The sequence below is a fragment of the Trachurus trachurus genome (genome assembly GCF_905171665.1).
Source record: "Trachurus trachurus genome assembly, chromosome: 23".
Lineage (NCBI taxonomy): Eukaryota > Metazoa > Chordata > Actinopteri > Carangiformes > Carangidae > Trachurus > Trachurus trachurus.
This window is the reverse complement of record NC_139912.1, coordinates 2,411,921-2,433,023: the sequence shown is the minus strand read 5'-3', so window position 1 is coordinate 2,433,023 and position 21,103 is coordinate 2,411,921. Positions and strand designations below refer to the sequence as shown.

Below are 21,103 nucleotides of genomic sequence, written 5' to 3'. Positions count from 1 at the left end.
GCAAGCACATCTGTTAGGCTAGTGATGTAATGGTAAGTTATCATTGTAGCCGAATGATGAAGTTAGAATTGCAGCGCATTATGCAGCACACAGCCTGTTCAAGGCAACGGAGAGATACGGGCTCATTCTTTCTGGTTTTGAACGCTTCATCACCCATTAGCATTAAAAAACTTAAAACGCATGTGTATTTCTCCACAAATCCTGCACCAAGTTCCTTTAAGATTGAAGTTTAGTTAATGTCAGCTCTTATCATTAAGCCCTGTGAGTTGCCAGTGAGTTAGCCACTAGAGAGGGTTTGTTCTTTTAAAAGGACAGTTCAACATTTTGGCAAATTGGCACATTGCCATAATCCCTATAGCCTAGTCTTAGCAGTAGGTTCGTTACCTTTATATGTCGGTGCAAGCTATCTTTAGAACGGCGGAGCAGAGCCGTGAGCTGCTCAGAGCTACGCTACGGAGGCTAATGGGATTTCTTGGTTTCCCTCATCAAACTCATCAGATACACAATCCAACAACTCCACAACGCTCTGGTGGACAAGTTGTGAGCTGCACATTCACCACGCTATGAGATAATAACAGAGCATTACGAGATGGAGTTGTTTTAGAGGTAAATTCATGCAAAGCAGCTGATGCGTGTTCCCGGCAGGAGCAGTTTTCCGGCAAGCAGTCTATTTGCCTCGAGTACAACTCTTTCTGGTAACGTTCTGTTATAATCTCATAGCGTGGTGAATGTGCAGCTCACATCTTGTCCATGCGAGCAATTTGGAGTTGTTAGATTGTGTATTTGATGAGTTTGATGAGGGAAACCAAGAAATCCCATGAGCCTCCGTAGCATAGCTCTGAGCAGCTCGTGGCTCGACTTGGCCATTCTAAAAATAGCTTTTCATCGACAAATAAAGATAACAAACCTACTGCTATGACTGTAGGGATTATGTCAATGGGACAATTTGCCAAAATGTTGAACTATCCCTTTAAGTGTGTCAGTATTGCCCCTTGTGTTTAACAGTAAAGTCAATTAAACTTTATATGTGTGTCCGACATCCATCGCTGCTGCACAAAACTCAGGGAAAGACCACGTAAACATGTCCCATTGACTGCCATTCATTTTGTCTATAGGAAAAATGAATGGAAAATTTTGAAAGTTGAATTCTGAGAAATGCCCAAGTTGCCCAAAGGCCAGACAAACTAATTTTACTTTGATAGCCCTATAGAACATGTTACTGTATAAAAGTTCAATGTAATCAACATTTTCTTGTCAATTTTTTGGCAATTAGATTTTCGAAAAATTGCACATTTTTCGAAAATTTCACAAAACTTTGTGTGTTAGGTGGCACCCCTAAATCTCAATGGATTTCCTCAAAACTTTGCAAAAGTCACTTTTATGTTAATTGGAACAAAATGCATTGCCAGCCAAATTGATATTTGGAAATTAAAATTTCCCATTCAAATTTGATGCACCCTACTGTGGGTCGTACTCCAAGTCGTCCCATATTGAGAAAACTACAACTAAGCTGATGTTATCTGACTCAACTTCGGTTAGTATGAATGCTGAATTCACATTATTGTTCTTCGTGTTGGCCATTTTCTTTATTATTAGTTGCTGTTATGTCCATCATACTTTGTTTATATTAACCCAATAAAAGTCGGACCTCATACAGAAGTCTTCTACTTCCACCTCTGGCTTACTTTCTACCATTGTGTTTGGCTTTCAGCTATTATTCAATCATCATCTCGGATTCGTGACAGTGTAAAACTCTAGAATTGGCTTCAACTGGCTACAGGTGCAGGTTGGAGCTCGTTAAGAGACTCGTTGATCTGGTATAGAACTCTTGACTCTTGGCGCTCTGTGGCCGAGCGGTCAACAATTTGGTGTAGAGATCATGAGGTCATGGGTTCGATTCCTGCTTCAGACATGCCTGTTGCATGTCACATCCATACTTGCTCTCTTTGTCAATTTCTTCTGCTAATTCAGCAATGGCTTTCAGCATTCACACGCATTTTCCTCATGGAAATGCTCTTTCTAGTTTTAGTTAGTTTTGCATAGCTCATTTGAGTTTTTATGTAGGCCTAGTTTTTGTTTTGGAAATATTTTTATTTTTATTTCAGTTTACTAAATTATTTTTCCACTGCTAGTTTTAGTTTTATTGAACTATAATAACCCTGGTTTGAACCTGAAGCTGAGTCACTCACCTCGGCGTAGATGGTCTTACTCTGGCCGAAGCCGAAGCTCTGCAGAGACGAGAGGGAAAGACGTGAGTCACTGATGATTGATTGATTGATTGATTGATTGATTGACAGGTGAGGAAGATAAAGATGATGTCATTACTCACCTTGTAGGTCACAGTCTTACACAGTCCCTGCTCCTCCTGCTCCTCCACGCTGCACTCACAGGAGTCGGGGATGTTGCCGCTCCAGTCGGTGTAGCTGAACAGACCACAGCAGTGAAGCTAATCAGGAAGAAAAGAGGAAAAAGAAACACCACATCACTCAACAACTCAAAACCAAACTACAATCTACAGTCAATCAACCGCTTCAGTCGCTTCTAAGGATTTAATCCATTGTTGAAGGCAGGAAGGTTGAAGACGCTGCATTTTTGTGTTAATATAAGTCTTAAATAGTTGTATCTTCCGACAGCAATCACTTACATAGAGTGTTTGGTCTGAAACACGGGTCTGTCAGTCACTCTGCTCTGCTCTGAGCCGAGGAGAAAACTTTTCTTGTATCCTACAACCTTTATCCAATGAGGAGAGAGAACGGCATAAAGGGGCGGTCCTCTCTGTGTGTGCAGCCAAGGGATGCGCGTGAATGTGGTGACGTAGGGACGAGGGCGGGGACTGCTAACTCCATCGGCTGACAGGAATTTAGCCAAAACCAGCAGATCGCTTACTTCTGCTTTAATATCATAATCCACTTCCTCCTCCTCCTTGTTTACAATCCTGCCCGGCAACCCGGCCACTCAGACGGGCCAATCAGACGCCTCCGAGCCACACCCATTTATTCCAGGTGGTGAAGGCGACCTGGGACGTTTTACTTTACCAATTAAAAAGTTATTCAATTAAATTAAATAAAAGGATTGTCCTGTTTGTCGACGACTCAACACGACTGAAGTGATTGATCAGTTATCAGAAGAGCTAACGATTGATTAATCGACTCACCCCTTTCTGCGCGGTGTTGGCCACTTCCTGGTCCTCAAGTGAAGCCTGGTCCAGAGGAAGCTCAGTCCTTAAGATACTATCCAACACGCTCCCGATCTGAAGAGACCAATGAACAGAGAGTCAATATCTATCTATCTATCTATCTATCTATCTATCTATCTATCTATCTATCTATAGGGATCGTTACCTGAGGACGGATGATGGCGTACGGGACTCCGGTCTTCAGCATCGAGAGGCTGCCGACCACCATACACACCAGGAACTGGAAAACAAAGATGGCGTCAGAGCGTTACGACATCACAGAGTTTACAGTATCTCTTAGAAGACGAGTCATGAGCAGATGCTTGATTAAAACATGTGAAAAAGGAAGTTTTTTTCCCCCGAAATGTCGGTGACTTGACCACAGCAATGACAATGATTCATTGATTCTTAATTGACCTATGGCTAAGCCACGCCCCCAAACGCAATGAGCCAATCACAGTGCGCATAGCTAGCCCATAGAGTGCCGAAGCGGAAGCAGGAAGTAACGGCCCCATGGGTCCTCAATTCGAAAAAAGGCTCCATAGAAATGAACGAGACACCAAGATTTATTTCGTGATCCGTTTGAATTGCGCCATGACAAAAAAATATGTCCTCTACCTGTTTAAAACATCACGTTTCATACCGAGAAATCAGCAGTTCATCGTAAAACGGCAACAGAAGAATGTATTTTGTGTGACGACGCTCTGCGGACTACAGATCTGTGTCCCACAAAAAATACGTCACCAACTGACACGGGAAAGGGCGGCATTTGGTGTGTGACGTCACCTACGCGACTTGTAGTCTTTCTGGTTACGGATTCTTCGGAATTTTATTTTACAATAGGTTTACACCAAACTGCTGATTTCTCGGGATGAAACGTGATGTTTTAAACAGGTAGAGGACATATTTTTTTGTCATGGCACAATTCAAACGGATCACGAAATAAATCTTGGTGTCTCGTTCATTTCTATGGAGCCTTTTTTCGAATTGAGGACCCATGGAGCCGTTACTTCCTGCTTCCGCTTCGGCACTCTATACACTCGGACATTCTCTGCTTCCACGTCCATTGAAATGCATTGCAGTTAGTCAGTTTTCATTCGTTTTTATATGTTTTTTCTTGACATTTTAAGTTTAAAATGGTCCAACGGTGTTCATGGGGTACGGTAGGCTACATGCAGCTCCAACACTAGGTATCCCGAGAGGCTGGGCGACAGGGTGGATTTTTTTTTTTACCTTTTCCCAAGCCACATCTCAACCGAGAGAAGTGTCTGCTCTGGATAAAGTTATGCAGTAGACCACTACACCAACTAAACGTGGATAAAATTAACAAGGATGTCTACATCTGTTCTAAGTTAAATCAACAACGTATTTGAGGCAACATATTGTCAGAGATGTTTAGATGTTAGCCAGTATCACAACTGCATAAAGTCCGCTAGCTTAATGCTAACGTATAATGTAAAACTCCATAGACAGGCTAACAGAAGTTAGCCCGTCGCTATCGGCAGCCATAGCAGTAAAGCTAAGTGAAGTTTTGGTGACTTCGAGATGATATAATCTTTATTTCTTTATTAGCCATAGCAACTGTCACCGAATGTTGACTGTTTGTCCGAGTGAGTGGAGGGGCGGGGCTTAGCCAGAGGTCAATTGTATTGCACAAGTGGTGTATTGTGTCTTGTGTTATACATATGTCTGCGTCTACTGTATGATTGTTTTTGTTCTACTTTTCCTTGATGACTTGGAAGAATATAATAGTCAATTGTGACTCCAGGAAGAATAGCTATGCTAATGTGCTGGTGCTAATGTGCTGGTGCTAATGGAGATCCAATGAAATGAAATAAATAAATGACGTGGTTTCAGTATCTAAGATCTGTGTCTTGGGAAATATTCTAATATCTAAAGATGATAAGTCTGAACCAGGGTTTGTGTTTCACACCAACGAACTGTTTATGACGTGGCGTGCGTATGACGTAGTCGCAATGACACCAAAGCTCTCCTCAGATTAGCTGGCGTAGTCGAGTGTACGCTAACTTCCTGTTAAAGGTACGAAAGTCCGGACCGAGACCAGCTCCTTAGGTTCGGACCGGTGGAGCTTCACACCTGAAAACGTGGTTCAAATCAAATGGAAAATGTTTGGATCAAACAAGGTCGCTGTGAAAGTCTCCTTTTGCTGCGTTTGAGACCACATGGAATTCGTATTTTTCCGAACTAGGCTACTTGAAAAAAGTGCAATCAAACGCCACCTCATATCGGAGCTCCCACGTTTGTCGGAGAAAAACAGATTCACCTACTGATGTTGTGGAACACGGTAAATTCATGTTATTTCTCTTTGATTTTAAATCATCCGTTTCATTATTTTAAATAGTTTTTGTGTCCTTTGTAATGTTTTAATGTCTTCGCTTTGTGAAGCAGTTTGGATGCAAACTTTGTCCGACATGTTTTTGGTTATTGGCGTGGCGAAATCTGAGTTTTCAACTGGGAGATTCAGAAATCCAATTTGTCTCAAATGCAGCATTAGCTTCAATATGGTCTTTGAAGTAAAAACCAATCAGCTGCTGGTTCAGTCTTCGTTGTTGCTGAAGTTGAAAAGTGAAACTCGGAGCAGGAAGCCGAGGAAAGGAACTAAATCTGGTGCAACCATCTCTTCATTTTTTTCTGCAAATGATAAACCACAGACCAGTTCAGACGGTAGATTTTAACTTCCGTTTGTTCTTTATCTCTCTGGACTTTGTTCTGTTTGTTCGTTGGGTTTTCCCCCTCACACAGGATCTGACATGCTCTTTTATTCTGAAGGTCCACCACCACCACCACTTCCTTCCTGTCTCGGTCTGTACTCACGATGATCAGTGACACTTTGCTCTCCTTATGGGCGCCGTAGGCTCCCAGGATGGCGATCGCCATGGTGACGGCTCCGATGATATAGAGGACGATGAACGCGCCGGTCGCCTGTGGACGAGACAGAGTTGTTTTTAAAAAGGAAAATATCAGACCAGTTTGTCAACATGATGTTTGTTGAAGGTGCGTTTGTTTTCCTTACATTTCCGATCTGTCCGCTCATGGCGGGTCTGCCGAGCTGACACAGCAGAGCGACGCCGATGATCAACGCACCGATGATCTGAAAATCAAACAGTTTGATTAGATCCACTGCTGCAAACACACAAACACTTAAAGGGCATTTTTTTAAAGTGGGGTTGTATGATCTACAAATAGCCCCTATTAATTGCAGTAGAAGACTCTCTGCACTCCTCCTGTTAGCAACGCCAGCCCATAATAGCCCTGCCCAGAGATTTACAACATACAGTGTTGTGAACAGACCCAAAGAAACGGCCTATTTTCGCGGCCTAAAAGAGGTTTTACCTGAAAAAAAAAATACACAGTTCCATTGTTCGCTATAATATAATTTTTTCCAGCCCTTCAAAGTGCAGGAAAAACACAGTTTTTATTTGGACCTAACCAACTGCTGATCGGCGGGCGCTAACCCTGGGCGGAGGGATACGTGAGTTGGTTAGGTCCAAATAAAAACTGTGTTTTTCCTGCACTTTGAAGGGCTGGAAAAAATTATATTATAGCGAACAATGGAACTGTGTATTTTTTTTTTTCAGGTAAAACCTATTTTAGGCCACGAAAATAGGCCATTTCTTTGGGTCCATTCACAACAATGTATGTTGTAAATCTCTGGGCAGGGCTATTATGGGCTGGCGTTGCTAACGGGAGGAGTGCAGAGTCTTCTACTGCAATTAAAGTACTTAGGGGCTATTTGTAGATCATACAACCCCACTTTAAAAAAAATGATACTATCCCTTTAAAGAAGAAAAAAAATTCTGATTGTGAGTCCTTGCGAAAATGAGGCTATGAATTATATTTCGGGGTATTGATGTAGTGCCTCCTAGTGGCGAGGCTGCAGATTGCAATTTTCTGAGTTGAGGCCTCCAGGTAAAGAACAAAGGTTAAATAAAAATGTCCTTTGTCCTTTCTAGGCTTCTGTAGAAGAGTACAAACATAATGATTCTTAGATTCAGGTGATTAAACACCAAGGAAAAGAACATTCTAAATATTAGATTAGAAGGTTTCTGTAATGTAAAGGTCCAACTACATCAGTCACACTGGTCCTTTAAGGTTGTTTTTTTGCCAAACTAGGAATTTTCCAGTGGGCGTAGACTTTGAACCTCGCCAAAATAAAAATGATAAAGCCTGTTTTTAACACACAAGGTAAAGATTTGTGACAGGACTGACTGAGACAAGTTACTGTTCATGAACTTCAAAGAGGGAGCAGCTCCTGTGAAGTCAGCAAACACCCAGTGATCAATCAGACCGGTCTGATCCAGTTCACCAGGAGATTAAAACATTACTGTAGAGGCTTTTATTGTGAAAGACTGAAGCTCATTGTGAAACAAAACAGCTGCTCACTGTTAAATGTAATTGTTGTTTAGAACAGTCAGAGAGTGAGTGGAAAAAAACTGAACAGCAGCAACACCCACAACCACAACCACAACCACAACAGTGACAGGTTTATACAACAACTAAATGACTCAGATATGAATGTTACGGCTTTGAAATGTTTGAATTTGCTGCTTTTTCAGGTCTCAGGCTGCAACTAACAATATTAAAAAGTAGCATCAACACAATGCAAAAATACTAGCAGCTGGTTGCACATGGTTTTTTAGTTTCGTTTTCGTTTAAGTAACGTTTTAATTAAAAAATATAATCAAAACATTAAACTTTATTTAAAAAAACAAGTCTGGGTCACTTTATATAATAATAATAATAATATGTTAAGTTTATGGGTCAATAATAATATGTTATATGAACTAGCCTAGTATGATGAAAAAAAACTTTTATATAGAACTTTTAATTGATAAGTTTTATAATAAAAATCACCTAATAGTTGCTGTTTATCTTTATAAAAGTTAACTTAATGTTGAAATAAACCCGAGCAGGCAGCTCTAAACCTGTGACTAAAGGCGCTGCGCACTTTTAATTCCCACCGAGACGAAGGTGCGTCACCGCCATCTTTTATTTAAATAGCCTAAATAAATATTTTTTTTCTTAAAACTCACCGCGAAGAAGATGTTGAAGATGGTGAAGACCCGTTTGAGGCAGGTGTTGACCTGAGTCATGTTGGCAGCTTTGTGTAAACCACAAACAAAGAATAACAAAAAGAAACGGAGGTGTAAGTGAAAGTTTAGTCGGACTGAAGTGAGGAGGAAGTCGGAGAGGAGCTGGTTTTAGCAGCTCAGTCGGCCGGAGGGGGGCGGGGATAGCGGATAGGAGAGAGAGAGAAGGGGGGCGGTGTTTCTAGTAAATGACAGAGAGGGGCGGGGAGAGGAGAGGAGAGCTCTGTTCCGGGAATGAGATTTTTTTCCCCCCCAACTATGGCCACGCCAAGACCCGCCTTACGAGGCCTCTGATTGGCTTATCACGATGCTACTCGACCTCTACTCTGCTGGTTGGGTTTAGGCAAGGCATCTTTATTTATATAGCGCATTTCATACCAAGGCAACTCAATGTGTTTTACATAAAGACAAAACATTAAAAAAAAAAATTAAAAAAAGAGAGCGAGAAGCATAAAACAGAATAAAAACAAACACTAAAAACAGAGTTAAAAATAAAAGTAAAAGAAAAGAAAATAGATCAAGTTTAAAGTTCTTAAAAAGAGCTCAGCTATAAGCACGTGAAAAGAGAAGTGTTTTTAACCTGGATTTAAAAGTGCTGACAGTTGGGGCTGATCTCAGTTCTGCTGGTAGTTTGTTCCACTTGTGAGCAGCATAACAGCTAAATGCTGCTTCACCATGTCTGGTCTGAACTCTGAGCTCCACTATCTGACCTGAGTCAGTAGATCTCAGAGCTCTACTGGGTTTATACTCTACTAACATGTCATTCATGTATTCTGGACCTAAACCATTCAGTGATTTGTAAACCAGTAGCAGAACTTTGGAAGGTATGGAGGTATGAAGAAGGGCAGGTACAGGCATAGCCTTGCAGAGCTCAGCCAATCAGAGGCGGAGTAAGGTGGGACTTGGCGTGGCCATAGTGGGAAACAATTCCAGGAAGACAAGAAAATTCCCATATGTGCACATAGAGGGAGGGAGGGAGGAGGAGGAGGAGGAGGGAGACATGTCCGGACACAAATCTGAGAAATATTTAGTTTTAATGTTTTTGATTAGAAAATCTAGATTTTCTAATCAAAAACATTAAAACTAAATATTTCTCAGATAGATTTAGATTCTAAATCTATGGAAAGAGTCAGAACGTTTGAGTGTAGTAGGTATTTTTAGTTGTTTACTAAAGTTTGCACAGTTTATTTTAGTGGCGAGAGATCATACAAAACAACACAACACACTGATCAATCAATCACCAATAATGATCATCTGATAATAAAGAACTGTGTTCATCATGTTGTGTGTCTGTTGTGATATTTTGCAGCTTGTCTGTGTGGTTGTGTGTCTGTTGTGTGGTGAGTTAAACCCAGTTAGAGACTTTATCTCACTCTATTTACATCAATACAGTTTAACTCAGACTGTGATAAGCTTATCTCTGTGTGTGTGTCTGTGGTTGTGTGTCTCTTATAATCATTTTTCTGAGGTTTTTCCCTCAAACAGTTGGTTGAAATAGGCTAGTCATGCTGGGAAGTTTGTAGCCATGTGGTTTGTGTGTCAGTAGGCCGCAGTCCTTCCACGTTTTTGCATTTGACCTCTGCAGAGAAAAGTCAACAAACACTCAAAGTGAAAGTGTTTCTGTGGCTGACTCAGGATGAAGGGGGGAGGAGGAGGAGGAGGAGAAAGGAGGTGAGAGAGCAGAGCGTCGTGGTGGAGGAGGAGGAGGAAAGATGAATGTGTGGTTGGTTGGTTGGAGGCCGAGCTGACTCACAGCTCAGGAATGTAGAAACTGGAGCTGTGAACAGAGAAAGTTGAAGAGTCGCTGTGACCGCACGTTGACTCTGTTCCTGTGAACAACCACAGATCTTTACAACCAGGAAACAGCTTCTGAACTTTATCCTATACTGGCTTCATCCTGTTTATTTACACCGATAAACATGAAATGAATTAATGTGTTGTATCTGCAGTCCAGTTCTGACTCAGCTGAACAGAGCTCTGTTCCTCGGTCCACAGGTTTTCTCTGAATGTTTTCTACAATCCCAGAGATCCACTCCAAACAGACTGCTCTTCGTGTATCGTGTTCATTTTCTTTAGGGTAGTTCAACATTTTCGCAAATTGGCCCATTGCCATAAGTAGGTTACCTTTAATTGTCAGTGCAAGCTATTCTTTAGAACGGTGGAGCAGAGCCGTGAGCTGCTCAGAGCTACGCTACGGAGGCTCATTATGGGATTTTCTTGGTTTCCCTCATCAAACTCATCAAATACACAATCCAACAACTCCACAACGCTCTGGTGGACAAGTTGTGACCTGCACATTCACCACGCTATGAGATAATAACACAACGTTACCAGACAGAGTTGTTTTAGAGGGAAATGCAGAGACTGCTTGATGAAAAACTGTCTCTGCATTTAGCTCTAAAACACAGCATTGTCGTTGCTGAGGTCGAGTCACTGTGATGAAAAATGACTTCACATTTCGGGGGAAAAACACTTCCTTTTTTCACATATTTTGATCAAACATCTGCTCATGACTCGTCTTCCAAGAATGAACTCTGTGATGTCGTAACGCTCTGACGCCACCTTCGTTTTCCAGTTCCTGGTGTGTAAAGTGGTCGGCGGCCTCATGATGCTGAAAGCTGGAGTCCCGTACGCCATTATCCGTTCTCAGGTAACAATCCCTAGATAGATAGATAGATAGATAGATAGATAGATAGATAGATAGATAGATAGATAGATAGATAGATAGATAGATAGATAGATAGATAGATAGATAGATATTGAGTTTAGAAAAAAGAGCAATGTTTAGCGTTTTTTTTCCTCATCAGATTCCTGTCGCTCTATACGTCATTGGGTATGATTGATACGATTGGCTATAAGCTACATACAGATGCGTTTAGTAGACATTCATAGCACCCAATAAACAGCTCTGGGCTTTCGTAAACCACGCCTCAAATACGAAAACAAATTAACGGGTGTTAGCCAGGCTAATGGAGCGAAGGAATTGACCATAATCTGAGCTCACGTTCACTTCTCCCATTGGAGTCAATAGACTCAAGACCTGCTGCTGCTGCTGGTCTCCTAAAGGGGGCGGAGTCATGGTCTGCCGGTCTCCTAAAGGGGGCGGAGCCACGGTCTGCTGTTCTTCTAAAGGGGGCGGAGTCATAGTCTGCTGTTCTCCTAAAGGGGGCGGAATCACGGTCTGCCGGTCTCCTAAAGGGGGCGGAGTCACGGTCTGCTGTTCTCCTAAAGGGGGCGGAGTCACGTCTGCTGGTCTCCTAAAGGGGGCGGAGTCACGATCTGCTGTTCTCCTAAAGGGGGCGGAGTCACGGTCTGCCGTTCTCCTAAAGGGGGCGGAGTCACGGTCTGCCGTTCTCCTAAAGGGGGCGGAGTCACGGTCTGCCGTTCTCCTAAAAGGGGCGGAGTCACGGTCTGCTGTTCTTCTAAAGGGGGCGGAGTCACGGTCTGCCGTTCTCCTAAAAGGGGCGGAGTCACGGTCTGCTGTTCTCCTAAAAGGGGCGGAGTCACGGTCTGCTGTTCTCCTAAAGGGGGCGGAGTCACGGGCTGCCGGTCTCCTAAAGGGGGCGGAGTCACGGTCTGCTGTTCTCCTAAAGGGGGCGGAGTCACGGTCTGCCGTTCTCCTAAAAGGGGCGGAGTCACGGTCTGCTGTTCTTCTAAAGGGGGCGGAGTCACAGTCTGCCGTTCTCCTAAAAGGGGCGGAGTCACGGTCTGCCGTTCTCCTAAAAGGGGCGGAGTCACGGTCTGCTGTTCTTCTAAAGGGGGCGGAGTCACGGTCTGCCGTTCTCCTAAAGGGGGCGGAGTCATGGTCTGCTGGTCTCCTAAAGGGGGCGGAGTCATGGTCTGCTGGTCTCACCGTCTTTGAATGAGTATTAAAGTGTGTGTGTAAAAGAGAAGGCCTAATACATACCACAGCGCCCCCTATTGACTTGACTGGTCACGTTAAAACACAAACACACTTTTTAATAAAATCCTTTCACACATATATACGTATATATAAATAACAGAATGAATTAATTAATTGCTTTTATTATTGTGTCATGCATACTAATGTATGCCCAGCCCGCATGGGCTTATAAGACACCAAGAAAACAAACGCGGTCCAGAGCACATCAGCAGCACATCAAAGAAATAAGAAAACAAACAGGGGTTCACAACCATTATCTGAAAAAAAAGAAAGAAAAGAAAATGAAGAGTAAAATAATGGCAAGGTTCAGGAGAAATCATCAAAAAGTAATTAAACAAATTTTCCTGTCTTCTTTTCCAGGCTTGAGAAATAAAACTAGCAGTTTTAAACACTGAAATTGAACAACCACTCCAACTTCTGCTCATCATGAAATAATACCTCTGTCAAATCATCATACTTCGTACAATATAAAAGGAAATGAGACTCACTTTCTACTTCATCTAACTCACACATTTCACATATTCTATTCTCCTTGGGAATATTCTTAAGTGGACCAACTTCAATGGCCAGAGGAAGAATACCAGATCTCAGCTGTGAACCTGAAGATCTTTGACTTCTCTGTAAACGTGACGTAACATATAATTCAGGACACAGATCTTGTGACCAGAGAGGCACAACAGGAAGTTGCTGCTGCTGCTGCATCAGTAGCTCGTAGGGTTGTGCAGCTCCTGGTATTTGGGCGGCGCCGTGGTGAAGATGGGCGGCACCGCCATAATGACCCTGGGTCTGGAGTGATAACGCATCTGATGGATGATGATGGAGGAGAGGATCATCCCGAGCAGCTGGAGGGAGAAAACACACAGTGTCAGTGAACGCATCATCATCATCATCATCCATCACCCCAGGGCTGCGTCCTTTCCCCTCTCTCGTACATCTTGTATACAGATGACTGTCGTAGCCACCATGTAAACAGACACATCATTCAATTTGCAGATGATTCTGTAATTGTTAGCCTTCTTGAGGATACAGAGGACAGCCATGGCCCTATTGTAAATGATTTCATTTGTTGGTGCAATGATGCTTTCCTCCAACCCAATGTTACTAAAACTAAAGATATGTGTATTGATTTCAGACAGAATGCTCCAGCAGCCCCCCAGAGCAGTGTCATAAATGGTCAAGTTGTGGATGTGGTGACCACTTATAAGTATCTTGGCACCATGTTTGACAACAAATTAAAATTCTATTTTAGAAGCGCTATGTAAGAAAGGCCAGCAGCGCCTTTTTTGTTTAAGAAAATTAGCTGCATTTCAAGTCGATAATAATGACTACCAACTATACACGGTCTGCTTTTCTCCTAAAGGGGGCGGAGTCACGGTCTGCTGTTCTCCTAAAGGGGGCGGAGTCACAATCTGCTGTTCTCCTAAAGGGGGCGGAGGCTAACAATTACAGAATCATCTGCAAATTGAATGATGTGTTATCATTTCTTTTTCTATTATTTGCTGGTATGGCAACCTTGGAATTAAACATAAAAATGCCCTACAGGGTAGTGTGAAGGTTGCTAGCAAGATTGTGGGGACTCAGTTTGTTGATGTGAATTGTTTATTTAGTATGTCTGGCTACCATCTGGTGTGCGACTATGTGCCCCTATAGGTGAAAAAGAACAGGTACAGACATTCGTTCATCCCCACTTCCATTAGGGAGCTCAATCTGGTTGAACGATGATGGTGACGATGGTGACGATGAGATTGATATTGACGACGACGATGATGATGTTGTTGATGCTGATGTTGGGGATCTATGTGGTTGGCACTTAACCTGAAATTTGCCTTTTGTTGAATTATTGTGTTTGTTTTTAGATATCTATTGAGGTGTTGTATGTATGTGTTGGAATGTATGTATGTTTTTATGTTTTTAACACCTAGACTGCAACCAAATTGCCCAAGTTGGGACAAATAAACTACTTGACTTGATCGACAGGGGGCGGAGCTTCTGTCGTTCATGATCGATCGGGTATTTGATGGTATCGATGAGCACAAACACTCACCGTCAACACGAGCAGAGAGAGGTGGACCCCGAGGCTGATGTCGAGCACCGGCTGGATGTCGTAGAGGACGCCAACACACGGCTGTGGGCGGAGACAGAGACGGCGTCAATCAGCGGTTTTATTTTGTTTTGATTTGAACCAAAGTTATAATAGTTTTAAAATGTTCATTCCTTTTTATTTTGTTTTTCAGTTTGCTTTTTTGAAGCAATTTAGTTTTTATTTAGTTAGGGTTTTTAGGAGAAAGCCTCTGTCAGATCTGTGAAGATGAACTTTTTCCCTTTTAGTTGCATCCATCCCATAATGTTCCCATCAGTCCTCATCAGGTTGCATTCACTCTTATCTAGCTGTGGGTCGTACTCCAAGTCGTCCCATATTGAGCTGTGGCCTTTTCTTCCTGCAGCTTTAGACATCGACAAGAAAACTACAACTAAGCTGCTGTTATCTGACATTCACTTTGTTCTTCATGTTGGTCATTTTCTTATTTATTAGTTGCTGTTATGTCCATCATACTTTGTTTATATTACTGTAACACAATAAAAGTCGGACCTCATACAGAAGTCCTCTACTTCCACCTCTGGCTTACTTTCTACCATTGTGTTTGGCTTTCAGCTATTATTCAATCATCTCAGATTCATGACAGTGTAAAACTCTAGAATTGGCTTCAACTGGCTACAGGTGCAGGTTGGAGCTCGTTAAGAGACTCATTGATCTCTCGTACCAGAGTTTGCGCCACAAGATAATAATAATTGATTACATAAATTATAATTGATTGCATTTATATAGCGCTTTTCTATCGTTACCCGATACCCAAAGCGTGTACAGCCAATGTGCGCCAAACGGCCCCTCCGACCACCACCATGATCATTCATACACATTCACACGGTGCAAGGTGGGTAAGGTGTCTTGCCCAAGGACACTACGACAGCGACTGGGAGAGAGCGGGATTCGAACCGCCAACCCTTATGATTATTGGAAACCCGCCCTTCTGCCTGAGCCGCTGCCGCCCCCATTGGTATTCAGCTATGACTGAAACAGCTTTGATTGATCACGGTATAGAACTCATATGTCTCTTGGCGCTCTGTGGCCTTGCGGTCAGCCATTTGGTGTACAGATCATGAGGTCATGGGTTCGATTCCTGCTTCAGACATGCCTGTTGCATGTCACATCCAAACTTGCTCTCTTTGTCACTTTCCTCTGCTAATTCAGCAATGGCTTTCAGCATTCACACGCATTTTCCTTACGGAAATGCTCTTTCTAGTTTTATTTAGTTTTGTATAGCTCCTTGGAGTTTTTATTTAGTTCTTGTTTTGGAAACATTTTTATTTCAGTTAAAAGTCAAACAATTATTTTTCGACTGCTAGTTTTAGTTTTATTGAACTATAATAACCCTGGTTTGAACCTGAAGCTGAGCCACTCACCTCGGCGTAGATGGTCTTACTCTGCCCGAAGCCGAAGCTCTGCAGAGACGAGAGGGAAAGACATTAGTCACTGCTGATTGATTGATTGATTGATTGATTGATTGATTGATTGATTGATTGATTGATTGATTGATTGATTGATTGATTGATTGATTGATTGATTGATTGATTGATTGACAGGTGAGGAAGATAAAGATGATGTCATTACTCACCTGGTAGGTCACAGTCTTACACGGTCTCTGCTTCTCCTGCTCCTCTGGGCTGCACTCACAGGAGTCGGGGATGTTGCCGCTCCAGTCGGTGTAGCTGAACAGACCACAGCAGTGAAACTAATCAGGAAGAAAAGAAGAAAAAGAAACACCACATCACTCAACAACTCAAAACCAAACTACAATCTACAGTCAATCAACCGCTTCAGTCGCTTCTAAGGATTTAATCCATTGTTGAAGGCAGGAAGGTTGAAGATGCTGCGTTCAGGTGTCGCTGGAACAGTGTGGTTGACCTCTGTCCTCGCAGTCGCAGCTCAACCCGAGTCAACTCAGCATTAAAAACCCATTGTTGTGAAACTTTAAAAACTTTTTACGTTTTAATTTATGGAACAGGAAGTAAAATCACCGTCATCGTTTTCACAGTAGAGTGGAAGTGAGAACAAGGTGGAGCCACCGTCCTAGAAACAGGAAGTGCTTATTGACCAAGAGACAACATGGACACATGAGTTTGTTTAATATCATAATCCACTTCCACCTCCTCCTCTTGTTTACAATCCTGCCCGGCAACTCGGCCACTCAGACGGGCCAATCAGACGCCTCCGAGCCACACCTATTTGGTCTAGCTGGGAGGTTTTACTTTGCCGATAAAAGTTATTCAGTTAAATTTAAAAAATAAAAGATTTGTCCTGTTTGTCGACGACTGAAGTGATTGATCAGTTATCAGAAGAGCTAACGATTGATTGCTCGACTCGGTCAGGAGTTCTCACCCGTTCCTGCACAGTGTTGGCCATTTCCTGGTCCTTAGGTGAAGCCTGGTCCAGAGGAAGGTTCTTCCTGAATGCATCCTCCATCACACTCCCCATCTGAAGAGACCAATGAACAAAGGATCAATACCTATCTATCTATCTATCTATCTATCTATCTATCTATCTATCTATCTATCTATCTATCTATAGGGATCGTTACCTGAGGACGGATGATGGCGATCGGGACTGCGGCCTTCAGCATCACAAGGATGCCGACCACCATATACACCAGGAACTGGAAAACAAAGATGGCGTCAGAGAAGTTTTTTTTCCCGTGAGCTGCTCAGAGCTACGCTACGGAGGCTCATTATGGGATTTCTTGGTTTCCCTCATCAAACTCATCAAATACACAATCCAACAACTCCACAACGCTCTGGTGGACAAGTTGTGACCTGCACATTCACCACGCTATGAGATAATAACACAACGTTACCACACAGAGTTGTTTTAGAGGGAAATTCATGCAAAACCGCTGATGCGCGTTGCCTTCAGGGACAGTTTTTCATCAAGCAGTCTCTGTATTTCCCTCTAAAACAACTCTGTGTGGTAACGTTGTGTTATTATCTCATAGGTCACAACTTGTCCACCTCTCTCTACAGCTCATTAAATTCTGTTTGTTCTTTATCTCTCTGGACTTTGTTCTGTTTGTTCGTCGGGTTTTTCCCCTCACACAGGATCTGACATGCTCTTTTATTCTGAAGGTCCACCACCACCACCACCACTTCCTTCCTGTCTCGGTCTGTACTCACGATGATCAGCGGCACCAAGCGCTCCTTATGGGCGCCGTAGGCTCCCAGGATGCCGATCGCCATGGTGACGGCTCCGATGACATAGAAGAAGATGCGCTCACCGCTCGCCTGTGGACGAGACTGAGTTGTTTTTAAAAGAAAATATCAGACCAGTTTGTCAACATGATGTTTGTTGAAGGTGCGTTTGTTTTCCTTACACGTTCTAATTCTCCGCTGCTGTCACACAGGAGACCGAGGCCGATGATCACTGCACCGATGATCTGAAATCAAACAGTTTGATTAGATCCACTGCTGCAAACACACAAGAAACACTTAACCTCGTCAAAATAAAAGTCCTTTAAGAAGAAAAAAAAATTCGGATCGTGAGTCGTTGCGAAAATGAACAAATTATATTTCAGCGTATTGATGTAGAGCCATCTAGTGGCAAGGCTGCACATTGCAATTTTCTGAGTTGAGGCCTCCAGGCCATTGGCTTACTAAATGAGTCAAATAGCCTATGAATGTTACGGCTTTGAAATGTTTGAATTTGCTGCTTTTTCAGGTATTGGGTTGAATTTCATATAATCTTTGTTAAATAAGGAAGAAACTTTTTTTTTTTTACTGCAGCACTTGATTCATCACAACTGACTTTAAATAGAAGACAAAGGCTGCAACTAACAATATTAAAGAATAGCATCAACACAATGCAAACTTATACTAACAGCTAGTTGCACATGATTTTTTTCGTTTTCGTTTAAATAACATTTTAATAAAAAATCTTATCAAAACATTTAACTTTATTAAAAAAAAAAAAAACAAGTCTGGGTCAGTTTATATAATAAGATGTTATATGAATTAGTATGATGAAAAAACGTTCATATACTAGAACTTTAAATTAATATAGTGTTAAATTAGAGCCGAGCAGCTCTAAACCTGTGACTAAAGGTGCTGCACACTTCTAATTCCCACCGTGACGAAGGTGCGCCACCGCCATCTCTAATTTAAATAAATAAACCTTTTAACTCACCGCGAAGAAGATGCTTAAGATGGTGAAGACCCGTTTGAGGCAGGTGTTGACCTGAGTCATGTTGACAGCTTCGTGTAAACCACAAACACACAATACTAAAAACAAACGGAGGTGGAGGACTGAAGTGAGGAAGGATGCGGAGTTTATAGAGAGAGAGAGAGAGATAAGAGGGGGGCGGTGTTTGTAGACAGCCAGCCTGAGAGGGGAGAGGGGCGGGGAGAGGAGAGGAGGAGAGCTCTGTTCCGGGAAGATGAGAGGAAAATCCCCACATGAACACAGGGAGGGAGGAGGACGAGGGAGACATGTCTTCTAGGTGAGGCGTGGAGGGAAGTAACAGGTGTAGTGAATTAAAGGAATACTAGTTCACTCAAAATTGAAATTTCACTCATTATCTCCTCCCCCTCATGTGGACTAAGGGCTGGGAGAAGTTTCAGAGTCCTCCGTGGCTTCTCTGAGTTACAGGGGGGTCTCGGCGTAGCAGTGCATGTCCATATAACGGTTGCAAATGGATACCAACTGTCTTCGTAACAAAAAGACACACCAAAAAACATCCAAATACCTCCATGCTGCTCGTATGTAATGTCCGTCTTGTATTGAAGCCCCGAAATGCAAAATTATTCCGAAAAAAATTAAATAAGTCTATATTTCAAGCTTGTTTGCAGCGGAAGCTCCTCTTCCTAGTCCGTCCAAATCTACATACGAGCAGCATTTGGTCTCCTGGTCTCCTAAAGGGGGCGGAGTCATGGTCTGCTGGTCTCCTAAAGGGGGCGGAGTCACGGTCTGCCGGTCTCCTAAAGGAGGCGGAGTCACGGTGTGCTGGTCTCCTAAAGGGGGCGGAGTCACGGTCTGCTGGTCTCCTAAAGGGGGCGGAGTCACGGTCTGCTGGTCTCCTAAAGGGGGCGGAGTCACGGTGTGCTGGTCTCCTAAAGGGGGCGGAGTCACGGTCTGCTGGTCTCCTAAAGGGGGCGGAGTCATGGAGAAACCCACAGGACAGAGACAGGAAACCAACTCGTATCTGAGCGTCTTGGTTTCTAAACCGTCTTTGAATGAGTATTAAAGTGTGTGTGTAAAAGAGAAGGCTAGCAGCTCAGATGCTAATACCCACAGTGCCCCCCATTGACTCAACTGGCCACGTTAAAACACAAACACACACATGAAGTTTCTGTTTTTTATTTTTTTTTATAAAATCCTTTCACACATGGAATATAAAGACAAACATTTCCCTTTTTTTTTTTTTTTTTTACAAAAATAACTTACATTTCTTCATCTCCTCTTGACTTTGTTTACTGACAACAACAACACAGAATATAAAAACTGTACAAAAAAGAGTGATAACTTCAGAGTGAGGGTAAGAAAAATAAACTTTGTTGTGCCTTTTTTTGTAATAAGGTGCAATAAGAAACGAGTTCAGGAAACAAACTGAGGCTTTGGTTTGTAAAAACGTGACGATATTTTTGTACAATTTTGCTTTTTGTTCTTTTTTCCCTCAGTGAATCAACTAAACGATCGAAGTCCGTCCGGTGTTTTGGATCGTCGGCCTCCTCCGGACCTCGTGTCACATCAACGTGTGAACGTCACAACAGGAAGTTGCTGCTGCTGCTGCTGCTGCTTCAGCAGCTCGGTGGGTTGTGCAGCTCCTGGTATTTGGGCAGCGCCGTGGTGAAGAAAACGGGCGCCACCGAGGTGTAGGCGGGCGGTGGGGATTCTGCTGTTTCAGGTCTGGGGGTCGGGTAACGCATCTGATGGATGATGATGGAGGAGAGGATGGTCCCGAGCAGCTGGAGGGAGAAAAAAAAACACACAGTGTCAGTGAACGCATCATTACAGCTGGTCGACGGGGGGGGGGAGCTTCGGTCGTCTGACGGGGAAACTAGTACATGATTTATTTTGTACGATGGTTTGTATTTGATTTGGAATGATAAAACTATTTGATTAATGCTGCGTTCAAAACAACTCGGAAATTGGAGAAAAACAAGCTCCGAGTTGTAAAAAATGAATTGAACGGCGTGGAACTCGGAAATTACAACTCGGGTATCATTTCAGAACTCCGACTTGACGTCACGACAACATCAAAACATGGCGGCCCTCGTCTTACACGGTCAGAATTTTAAAATCTGAAGTTATTTGTTGAAGTTTTACTGCATATTTTTTTGTGTATTATTGCAGTATATGAAATACGTTTATATTAAGCTGTGATGTGGTCCTCGCATGTAACGGAAATAACGTTTAGCGGTTATCAGCGATGAGCCACAATACGCCAAACTTCCTTTGGGTATCCATGTTTTTTCTCTTCCTGCAGTTCCTGCAGCGTGAATGCAATGAAGTCGGAAGTTTCTGAGTTGGGATTTCCGACCTCCCAAGTTGTTTTGAACGCAGCATAGGATCTGATTAAACGCTGATCAAAACATCACTGTTCAGAACTGATTTTGCCTTTTTGTTGTTTTGTCAATGTATGTTCATTTTATTCTCTGCAATAAATAAAGTTACGATGATGATGATGATGATGATGATGATGCCCTGAACACAAACACTCACCGCCAACACGAGCAGAGCGAAGACGACTCCGAGGGCGACGTCGAACAGCAGATAGGTGTAGTGGAGGATGATGGGAAAACACGGCTGTGGGCGGAGACAGAGACGGCGTCAACTTCAGCTTCTTCACATCAGACTGGATTTTATTT

The 21,103-nt window shown here is 42.8% G+C and overlaps 1 protein-coding gene across 1 annotated transcript in view; it reads right to left on the bottom strand.

The window, feature by feature from the left end:
* The window catches only part of LOC311006457 (uncharacterized protein), a 29,876-nt gene that overhangs the window by 2,102 nt on the left and 6,671 nt on the right, over positions 1–21,103 (bottom strand). Inside the window, exons 8-16 of the mRNA XM_083999302.1 lie at positions 20,958–21,041; positions 20,038–20,200; positions 18,423–18,541; positions 17,614–17,676; positions 17,417–17,524; positions 16,828–16,902; positions 16,629–16,724; positions 15,865–15,981; positions 15,653–15,691 (exon numbers count right to left, since the gene is read on the bottom strand). Coding sequence (XP_083855428.1) covers positions 15,653–15,691; positions 15,865–15,981; positions 16,629–16,724; positions 16,828–16,902; positions 17,417–17,524; positions 17,614–17,676; positions 18,423–18,541; positions 20,038–20,200; positions 20,958–21,041 — 864 coding nt within the window. The remainder of the gene's footprint in view (positions 1–15,652; positions 15,692–15,864; positions 15,982–16,628; positions 16,725–16,827; positions 16,903–17,416; positions 17,525–17,613; positions 17,677–18,422; positions 18,542–20,037; positions 20,201–20,957; positions 21,042–21,103) is intronic.